At 35.0% G+C, this 10,939-nt stretch overlaps 1 protein-coding gene and 1 pseudogene across 4 annotated transcripts; both read left to right on the top strand.

Annotated features, from left to right (window-relative positions):
• The first annotated feature begins 2,330 nt into the window (after positions 1–2,330).
• On the top strand, positions 2,331–6,543 carry LOC107749679 (galectin-9B-like). Of its 4 annotated transcripts, none has more exons than XM_016564829.1 (8): positions 2,331–2,488; positions 2,680–2,768; positions 3,702–3,897; positions 4,008–4,127; positions 4,338–4,361; positions 4,581–4,669; positions 4,823–4,979; positions 5,716–6,543. In XM_016564829.1, exons 1-8 carry the CDS (start codon positions 2,453–2,455, stop codon positions 5,860–5,862), a joined length of 858 nt encoding a protein of 285 aa, XP_016420315.1. In that variant the 5' UTR covers positions 2,331–2,452; the 3' UTR covers positions 5,863–6,543. The 4 variants fall into 4 exon arrangements, with proteins under 4 accessions (XP_016420315.1, XP_016420316.1, XP_016420314.1 ...); XM_016564830.1 differs by having other exon boundaries at positions 3,687–3,897; positions 4,008–4,079; XM_016564828.1 differs by having other exon boundaries at positions 3,687–3,897.
• Positions 6,544–7,327: 784 nt separating this feature from the next.
• LOC107749680 (GTPase IMAP family member 4-like) lies at positions 7,328–10,472 on the top strand (annotated as a pseudogene).
• Positions 10,473–10,939: the final 467 nt, after the last annotated feature.

Below are 10,939 nucleotides of genomic sequence, written 5' to 3'. Positions count from 1 at the left end.
CATTTGAGTCTTTCAATCTTTCATTATTGGCTTCTAAAAACTTTCACTTTCATGTTTCATAACTCCCTATTTATAGTCAAATTTCACGTCTGTACCAGGGCTCTGTATATACATGCATTGCATGGTAAAAAGCCCATTGTGTTCAGGCAATTAGGTCTGTGAAATGTAAAGGAATGAATGAAGGAATTAATTAAACAAACAAACAAAGCAAACAAACAAATAAATAAATAGCAACAACAACCTACTTTGAATTCCATTACAATTCATCAATAATTTGTTTATTATATGATCCTCTGAAGATCCTGCAGTTTTTATGTAGTCCACTATATAAATGGATGTACTTGGTATTTAGTTCGATCAGAAGTCATTTTAAAAGATGAAGTGAAGTTGCATGTAGATCTGCTGGTGTCACTCTATTGCCTGTGGCTGTAGTCATGATTGTACTTGCCACGGAAGAGGCAAGCATCAGCTCACTACATACTTTCACAACTACTTTTTAATTTATGCAAACTGCACTTTTTGGCACATGTGCTCAAAAAATTGTTATATAGTTGGTTTACATTTGCACAATTTAAACTTGTGGTTTGCATTTTGATCAGCACATCGCTGATCCAAACTAATGAGTTGATTCTAAGTGAAAGTGTCACACTTTTCACTTCTTCTAAACATTCATCATGTGAGCCAAAAGTTACCCATTCAGTTACCAAACTTGCCCACAGAAATAATGTACTAGAAATGTGAATATTCTCTAAGTCAAGTCACCTTTATTTATATAGTGCTTTTAACAATACAGACTGTGTCAATCTTGTGTCAATCTGTAGTTAGAATATAATTTGTAATTGTAAGGGTTTAATAATAAGTGTTTCATTATGGTTACACATGAATTGGTTTCCAAATGGCTGAAGGATGATAAAACATACAGTTAATTGTACCCAGCATGTGCGTTTTTCATTTTAAACACTAAAAAATATATTTTACACAGGTTTATTCCACTTTTTTTTATTTTAGCCATTTTGGAGGCAGAAGGGTCCAGGGCGGATTAGATGGAGGGAGGGACCCATGCCACAGCCATGAAGAATTTAATGTGTCCTAAATATTGTTGGTCCCACTTTATATTAGGTGGCCTTAATGTACGTACATCAAAACAAATTAAGTGCAATGTACTTACTGTGCTCATATTGTTTTGCAAAACATTGTTGCTAGGATACGGGTAATGTTAGGGACAGGTTTGGTGGTATGGGTAGGTTTAAGGGTGGGTTAAGGTGTAAGGAATGGGTCAACAGTGTAATTATAAATGTAAAAATTAATTACAGATGTAATTACATGCAGGTGTTTTTTTTTTTAATGTAAGTACAATGTAAGAACAGGTATGTACACAATAAGTGCATTGTATTAAATGATTAATTTAAATGTAAGTACATAGTTGTTAAGGCCACCTTATAAAACATGGGGCCATATTGTTTTTGAATAGCCACATTTGGGTAAAGAACAGAACACCATGTTCTGACATTGCTAGAATTATCTGTACTGTTATCAGAACATGTAGAAATGTTGTCTTCATGGGGTAAAACTGTGTTCAACAACAGTTTTACAGAAGGTTCTGTCTGACCTAAACCTTGAAACTGGGGTTAATCATTAAATATCCTTCTCCCAGAATTCTGTTCTACATGTAATAGGGCTGTGATTAGCTTACTTTTTATTATTTTCTTCAAGACTGTGATGCACTTCATTTTGAGTGATCTGCTGATTCACTGCTGTTAAAACAGCAACACTTTGGTAATGACGGACAGGATTCTGCAATGACAACATCTGGTCATAAATATAAGAGGGGAATTTAGTTTTCTTTTGAGGGACAGAAAAGGGGGCTGTTTCATAAAACAAGTTTACCAAAAAAGCCAGGCTTATTTCAGTTATTCTGACTTATTTTGAAGCAAATCAACTGACAATAAGTCCGACTAACTGAAATAAACCTGGCTTATTTGGTAAACTTGTTTTATGAAACAGGCCCTGGGTAAAACACGTCAGTTAAACACATTTAATCTAATCTTACCAAGTGTTAAAGCTAATGGATTTGAACATCATTTTCTTCACTACAACAACCACCCCCCAAAACTAGAATCTCAGTTTGAATGGGACTCAGTCAAACAGCTGAAAAGTCAGTTTGAACTAATCTAAATAACTTAAATTATCCTGAGGCAGAAAATATAAATTATGAATGAATTTTTCTCTCACTCGACTAGATTCTGTCGGTGTGCCAGTGGTCCTTATTGATGTTTGTGAACAAACAGAAAGGCTGAACATCATGAGTGTGATGCATAAATAGACGTTGAACATTAACTTTGATTGCAGTTTTAATAAAGAGACTGCAACCTGTAAGTAGAGCTGAAATCATATTAGCTAGATGCTGGACATTGAAGAACAACTTTAAAACTGGAGCGCAAGATCTGGCACAATGGCACTGTATCAGCAACTACCATTTTTCAACCCGGTAAGTGACCTATTATTTTAAAACTGATTTATAATTTATTTTTAAAGATGTTGAAAAGATGGTCTATTGTGGGGAGAGTTTTCATTAATTCTCTTTAATAATGCTAAAATAAAATGACTTTGAACAAATGGATGCATGAAGATGAACAAGCACTCATTTTATGGGATATATATATATATATTTTCACACAGAGTGTGCCATTCACTAGACTGATCCAGGGAGGTCTGCAAGAGGGAACGATTATTACTGTATGTGGACGAGTTTTGTCAGATGCAGACAGGTGAGTAACAGTCTGCTGGCATTTATGCGCTTGGTAATTAATGGTATTTAATGATTTGTATTTATTTTATTTTTTTTAAACATTACACTTTCATTAAAACATTTGCAATTGTTTTGTAAAATGTGTTTTTATGTTTGGGCTGAGTTTGCATTGCTTTTACAATATTTTCACCAGAGGATGTTGCCACACGCAGTGTTTCGAGCTTGAATTTAACAATTCAAAGTTTAACTTCTTCACCAATTGCCTTCGTGAGATATTTCAATTGCTTCAAAAAACAAGAATCATTTTGCAAAGCATATGATTTAATTGACTCAAAACTTCATAACCATAAGCTCTACTTTTCAGCACAATGGTAAACACAAAAACTTGAAACACATTAAATGTCAAACATAACAGCTTTAAACACTTACAAGTCTTTCCCTTAACTAAAAACACGTAAAATAAAACTTGATTTCAACATTTACCCACATCATCCAGTCCTATGAAAGCATGCTAGTTTGCAAATTAGCAAACTTATACGGCATATTTTTTGAAATTGTATTAATCAATAAAAAACATAAATAAATAAAATGCAGGCATTTTAATTTAAATTACGCACAATAGTAAGTTGCTGTAATGATCCACATTGTGTCAAAAGAACTCAAAATTATGTTTGAAACTTAAAAGGTTTAATCAAGCAGATAAATCAGAATTTTTAACTTGCAATCATATACTGTTTTTAAGTTGTGGTAAAAGATCCCTTGAATTTCTTTTCAGAGTGAGTGAGAGTCAAAGTAGCAAATGCAAATGATTTAACTCAGCAGTTTAAGCATGAGAATTGAATGTATTTTGAAAGTACATAATTCTGTGGTATTTAAAAAAACATCAGATGTTAGTCATCACTATATTTTATTACAGTTCTATAGTTATATAGAATAGCTCTCTCTATTGCAGATTCCAGGTGGACCTCAAGTACGGGTCTGATATTGCTCTGCACTTTAATCCACGCTATGAAGGAGGATCTGGGTACATAATGCACAACACCCTTCAGCGAGGTAGATGGGGCTCAGAGGAACGCAAGTACGAAACTCCCTTCCCGAGAGGCCAGATGTTTGCTCTGCAGATCCTCGTCACACTGAGCTCATACAAGGTGCTTTACTGTCTGTAAACAGTTTTATTCTTACATGCCCTTTCATCCACCACAACTACAAGTCTTTCTTGATGAATAAGAAGAATGAGAATACTTTTGGCTTTTTCTAGATAAGTACCAACGGGAAACCCTTCTCAGAGTACAAGCACCGTATGCCGTTCTCATGGGTGGACCGAATCCATGTGAGTGGAAATATGGAAGTGAAATTAGTTGCCTTCCAGTATCTTGTGGTGAGATATGTCTTAAATATATACATGAGTGTGTGTGAATTTATATATTATGTAAACACTAACATTTATTTTGGATGTGATTAATCATGATTAATCGATTTGACAGCCCTACAATATTTTCATGTTTTATTTTATTTTATTCAATTGGTAAGGACAAATGTGGCTAAATGTGTTCCTGTCCTAAATATCGACATTTCTTTTCATTTACAGCCCCATCAACCACTAGGATCCTTTGTAAGTTATTGGACATATATGGTGAAGGCAAATAGTTGATGTAAATCTCATCACACATGTTTTAGTATTTAATTACATTTTTTAAGTATGTTATACAGTGAATTGTTAGGGATTATTTGAAGTGGATTTGACAAAGTTCAACAAGAGACTAAATATTTGCTGTGCTACAAAGTATAACATTGCAATATATTATCTTTCATTATTTTCACCCACAATCAGACAGTCCCATATAAAAGCATCATTCATGGTGGACTACAGCTTGGCAAAGTCATCATCATCCAAGGATTTATCAATCCCCAAGCGAATAGGTTTGACAATGTCATTTCTCTCTGATGCACATTACACAGCTTATGTTTTAAAATAGTTTTTAATATTCTCTAATGTCATAATGGCATCTGCTCAATGGAATTTTGAGATGCTTTTACAATATGTGATTTCCATATATTTTCTTTCTCCAACAGAGTAGTGATTAGTCTGCGGCACAAAACTGGAATTGCATTTGTCTACAGTGCTGATTTTGATGAGAATCTGGTTTTGTGCAACACTTATGGGGATGGAAAATGGGGTAAAGAGGAGCAATCTGAGCTCATGCCGTTTAAAAAAGGGCAACCGCTGCAGGTAGGTGCATATACAGTATAAACACTTTGTTCAAATGGACATTGCTGATATAATTGTAAATACACAAGACTAATGATAGGAAAAACTAATCTTTGAATCAACTGAACTAACTGCTTTGCAAAATGACTCACTTTTTTGAAGCACTTTGAACACCACACGCTGATGATGCCTTCTGGTCAAAATGGTGTAAATGCAACAAAAACTATGCATAAAAACAGCTTTTACAAACCAACTGCAAATGTTTTATTGAAAGTGTAACCTATTACGATCAATTAACAAATCAGTAACATACACAAAGAAGTGCCTTTATGTGATATTTTACCAGTTTGCAGGGCTTGCTTTGTTTGTTTTATGGAGGGCTTAGCTATTCAGGCTAGTAAGACACTGATTACTACAACTCTTCCTTTTCCTTATACAAATGTGTCATTAAAAATGCCTATACGTTTAATTTAATTTACAGATCATCGTCTCCCGACAACGGCAAACCGTTGAAAATTCTGAAAGAGTTGTGACGTAACGAAGCCTCATTTACTGTAATCACGTAACGTTGGCAGTTTGATAGGGATGGTTCTAAACAAATGATTTGCAAACGTTCCGAAGCTTCAAGAAGCAGTGTTTTGAAATGTCCCATTGCTACACAGGGAAATCACTGTACATTAGATTTTGGGGGGAAGGCTGTTTTTAAACTTTGCAATATTGGACGATTTCACATCTTTGTCTTGTATGGGCATTTCAGGTCACCGTTTTCTGCAGTCGTCATCAGTATCAGGTGTTTGTCAATGGTGAACAAACTCACACTTACAGCCATTGCCACACTAAACTGGAGGAGATTGATGTTTTGGAAGTTAGCGGAGACGTGCAGCTGAGCTTTGTGCAGCCCTGACAAGGATTTCATACAAATCTATCTATGAGAAATACTTTACTTTTTATAATATTTTGTATACCTCCTTTCTTAGTTTATATGTTTTGCCTGCTTCTAATCAACATCTAATCAAATTTACAAAGCAAACAAATGTACAACTGATTATAGTCAAATACTAATACTCCTGACCAATAGGCAGCAGTGTTGCGCTAGAAATATCACTGAAAGATTGACTAGTAATCAGGAGCATTTCACCACTATAAACACTGAAACACAGAACTGATAATGAAGACATTAGCAGTGAGTGGAAAGCATAATGAAGTCATTTTTGAGATTGCACATTGTGCTCTTGCAGAATTGTTTGTTTTGTTTGGATTATTTCCAATGCCTGTGCTCTCACTGAGTAAATGTTTTGTTGCCCTAGTTGGTTGTCTCACAGTTTATCCCTGTAATATACTGTGTAGTCAGTTAACCTGCTTTATGGAATACATTCATTGGTCTAGTAGATCGAGTATGAAAGATTCAATAAATGTTGAGTGCAAAAGCTCCAAGTGTTCAGGGATGCTGATTACTGATATTGTGCCTCAGTTTTTCAGATAATTGGGTTTCCACTCATTTTCATACTTCCTTTAAAGAGCTTTGAACTGTACATTTACATTTAGAGGCAGTATGTAGCAAGTCAGCCAGGGCCCATATGCAATTTTTTTTTAATAGCCCCAAACAACGTGCAACAAAGATGCATTTATAGCCATGCAATATATATCAGGAAAATCCCAAACACATTGTTTAGAAAAATACATAATTTTTTTCGTCCTAGTAACCTAATACATATTTATTTCACATGGTCAGTAGCACAGTGTTTAAAAGTTTAACAACAAAAAAACATTTCTGAACAGTGATTATACTCAGTGATTAGGCCTGATGCATCACCATTATTGAACGGTGTATTATTGTATTAGGTTTCTCATTCAAACACTTGCATTGTGTTAAACTGACTTGAAACGGTTGTGTTTTGGCTAATCTCAATATTGCAATTTTGAAAGAACTTGTTTCAACATGTGACTCAAGTAAATTAAGTTAGTCCAACACAATTCTTTTCAATCACTTTACCTAATTCACTTGGGTTGAGAAATTATTTTAGTTGTGGAACAGGATTTCCCCTTCCCATCATGCTTTTCACAGGGCTGGATATGAGAGTAAATGTTGGAATAAAAGGTTATTTTATGCATTTTTTTTTAATCAAGAGGATACAATTGGGAAACTTGTTAAATCAACCTGCATCCCACAGGTAAAACAACAACATGTCACCAAACATTGTGTTAGAAAGCCTTTGAATCACATGTCACAGTGTTTTATTGTCATTAGTTCACCACAATAGAGGGAGTTTCACAGTCACGACAGCTCAAGCTCAAACACCTTCATTCTCTCACAGAAACTGATCTACTGCTGGGAAACTTACAGATATCAGGCAAACCAGCACAGAGAAATGAATCCAGAGCATAGAGGTGTGTTTGAATTAATGTGCTATATTATAGCAAACTGATATTATAGTCATTGTAGAAAATTTTCAAAAAAAATTTAAACTGCACATAGCAAAACCTGTTTGACTAGATTGTAGCTGATCTCAGTGACTTTTTACTCACTGTTAAAATGGGTGATAAAGTTCTGAAAATATCTTCACAAACAACAAAACATAATCTAGATGTGTCTGTATTTGCACCAGGGGTTTAGTTGGTAAATATCAATATATCAATAAATCATTATGTTTTTAGACAAATCGGTTTAAGCTGAAGTGACTGAGTCAAATTGTCAAAGCAAGCAATTATAAACTCTTCGACTTAAAGTTTGTAAGAGCCCAGTTGCTCCTTTATGAGCCTATTTTTGTCCTGTAATTTATTTGAATAAATTATTTGTGCACATTGTTCAGATAAAAAGGTTTGTAAATCTTTCATCAGAAATATAAGAAACTGCTCTGTCTTTGAAATGTCTTTTTCCTGTCATCTTGATATCACTGTACTGTCATATGGCTTGCATTTGGATTTCAATAATATACAATAATAGTACTGTAAATTTCCGTGTTTATTTTATGCTTTAGTTATGAATGTAATGTCTGTTGATTATCCATCCATCTATTCTCCAAACCATTTGTCCTGTAGGGTTGCAGCTTGTTTATGTGTGTGGATTTTAAGATAATGTTTCTTTAACAGAAGGTGGTACTTTGGCATGATTTTTATTTTGTGATCAGCTGTAGCAGTATATGGTTTTCCTACAACGTCATTTGTTTGCTTCTGTTATCTATTCTGGAAATAAGAAAATAAACATTTTGTAAGGACACATGAAGATGCTTTTTATAGAGTGTTTTCTGTTTTTTTTTGGTCACCAAATTATGGAACATATACAGTCACTGACTCCTCTTATTATCTTGATACCTTGATACAAATGCTAGTAGACACAAGTGGCTTTTTTGTACTGTTTATTTGAAGGCTTCTCTACGGAGCCCTGCACGTGACATGCAAGACAAAATAAATAAATAGTGTGCACAATTTACTATTTCGTTCCCTCGATTTGCTAAATCATGCGCACAATTTACTAATTCGTTCTCTTGATTTATAAATCGTGTGCACGATTTAGCAAATCGAGGGAACGAATTAGTAAGTCCGTACTTCTCTCCACATATTGACAACAAAATTTAGAAACCACATTAGCATGACATAAAACAAAAGCATGTAAAAAAAAAAAATAATAGTAATAAAAAAATACAGGCAAACAAAAGTAAAGTTCAGACACACAAATCAAAAAACGTTGTTGGCTACAGGGAGAGAGAGGGGAAAATAATCGTTTAATCTTCCTTAAAACTCTTCACATCTTCTTAAAGGTCTTTGTGACAATCATTAGCTTTTACCTACTGAGAATTAAGTCCAAAACCTTCCTCTGACAATTATTTCTGTGTTTATTTCAGAGCCCGATGAAGCATCTGATTTAAACGAGCTGAGGATCATGTTATTGGGAGACTGTGGAGCTGGAAAGAGTCCAACAGCAAATGCAATACTGGGTCGAGAGGCATTTAAAGAGAGCAGAACCAGAGAGAGTGAAGAAACAGAGAGGAAGAGTAGAAGACAGAAACATCTCCATCATCGACACTCCAGGATTCTTCAACACTCAGCTGACTGATGAAGAGCTGAAGAAGCAGATGATGAAGAGTCTGTATCTCTCTGATCCGGGTCCTCACGTGTTCCTGCTCGTCATCAACCTGGACACCTTCAGAGAGGAGCAGAGGAACATTGTCCAGCAAATTCAGGAGAACTTTGGAGAAGAAGCGTTTTTATTCACCATGGTGCTGTTTATTGGATGAGAAAAAGTCTCCAAAAGAGAATTTAATCAAATCATTGACAGTGAAGAAACACAGAAAATACTGAACTACTTTGAGGGAAGATTTCATGCAATGAACAGCAATGATGAATGTGATCTGAGTCAAATCATAAAGCTCCTGAAGGGTACTGATGAAATGGTGAAGAACAATGGAGGACAACACTACAGCAATGAGATCTACCTGAAGAATCAGAGAAAACGTAAGCAGAAAGAGAGATTTAAAAAAAAGGATGAACAGAGACTAAAACAAGAAGAAGAGAGAATGAAACACGAGCCGGTGAGGGAAAGACAAGAAGAGAGAGGAGGGATAAATCAAGAGAAGGAAATAAAAACCAAAAGCAAAGAAAGCAGAATCAAAGCCGATAATGAGACGAAACAAGAGGATGTGAGTGAAAAGAAAACACAATATCTGAGAGGTAAGGATGCAGCAGTTCAGGAAGATCTCAGGAAACAGATAGAAAATCTTAATATGTAGGGTATAAATGTGTCCTGTTTACTCTGTAAATGAACAACAGTATTCAAAAGCCTTTATTTGTATAGTAAATAAAGATTTCATAATCAGTGAACTGTTGAACAGCTTTCCAAATAATAGTTTATGTTAATCTTTGTTTCACAGTGGAAGGAGACCTGAAGATTGTTCTTCTGGGTAAAACTGGATCAGGACAGAGTTCAATAGGAAACACGATACTGGGCAGAGATGTCTTTAAAGTTAGTTTCTCCTCTGAATCTACAACTCAACAGTGTGAGAAACATGAGGGACATGTGGAGGGTAGAAACATCTCAGTGATTGTCACACCTGGGCTGTTTCACACGTCCATGACTGAAAAACATGTGAAGGCTGAGATTGAGAAGAGTTTGCATATGTCTGCTCCTGGTCCTCATGTGTTTCTGCTGGTCATCAGACTGGGTAGATTGACAGAGGAAGAGCAAAACACAGTCCAATGGATTCTGAAAAACTTTGGAGAAGATGTTAAGAGATTCACCATAGTGCTGTTCAACGTAGCTAATAAATTAATCAAACCTTTAGAAGAAATGTTGCAGGAAACACAAGCGCTTAAGAAGTTAGTGCATGAATGTGAATGTGAATGTGAATGTGAATGTGAAGGTAGATATCATGTCTTTCATAATGTGGAGAACAATGATCAAGCTCAAGTCAATGAACTGCTGGAGAAGATCAATGAACTAGTGGAGAAAAATAGAAGAGGATACTACACCATTGAAATGTTCAAGAGGAGTCAGAAAAACATATTCAGAATCAAAACGTTAATATTTCCTGCTTTAACATGTGTTGTACTATAACATCGTATGATGAAACTATTTGAATTAACCATACATATAATGGTGATGATAATTATGATAATTTCCTTAATTTACTTTAAAACATCCAACAGAGATTGGAGGGATTTTTTTAAACTGTCCTAAGCATGAATGCATGCAGTAACTCTATTACTATTATATAGTAGGACTGAGATAAGACTGCATTAGCTGAGATCCGATGTAGCTTTTTGCAAGTCATGTCAGTCACACATTATCAGCTTCACCCAAAATAGGCTTACTCTATTCTTATTGCAGTACTAATATTGCATTCAATTTTGATAGCAATGCTTCTCTTCTTGTTGTTAGGTTTTTAAATGTTAGGCTGCTCTGCCTCATCAATGTCAAATTGATTGAAATGACCAATCAAATAAAAGAAGGCGGGCTTTGTTTACAGAAGCCGAACACAAATTGT

This window comes from Sinocyclocheilus rhinocerous, unplaced genomic scaffold (genome assembly GCF_001515625.1).
Source record: "Sinocyclocheilus rhinocerous isolate Xijiao unplaced genomic scaffold, SAMN03320098_v1.1 scaffold42715, whole genome shotgun sequence".
Taxonomy (NCBI): Eukaryota; Metazoa; Chordata; class Actinopteri; order Cypriniformes; family Cyprinidae; genus Sinocyclocheilus; species Sinocyclocheilus rhinocerous.
The sequence above is the reverse complement of the archived record's forward strand: the minus strand, read 5'-3'. Positions and strand labels throughout refer to the sequence as shown.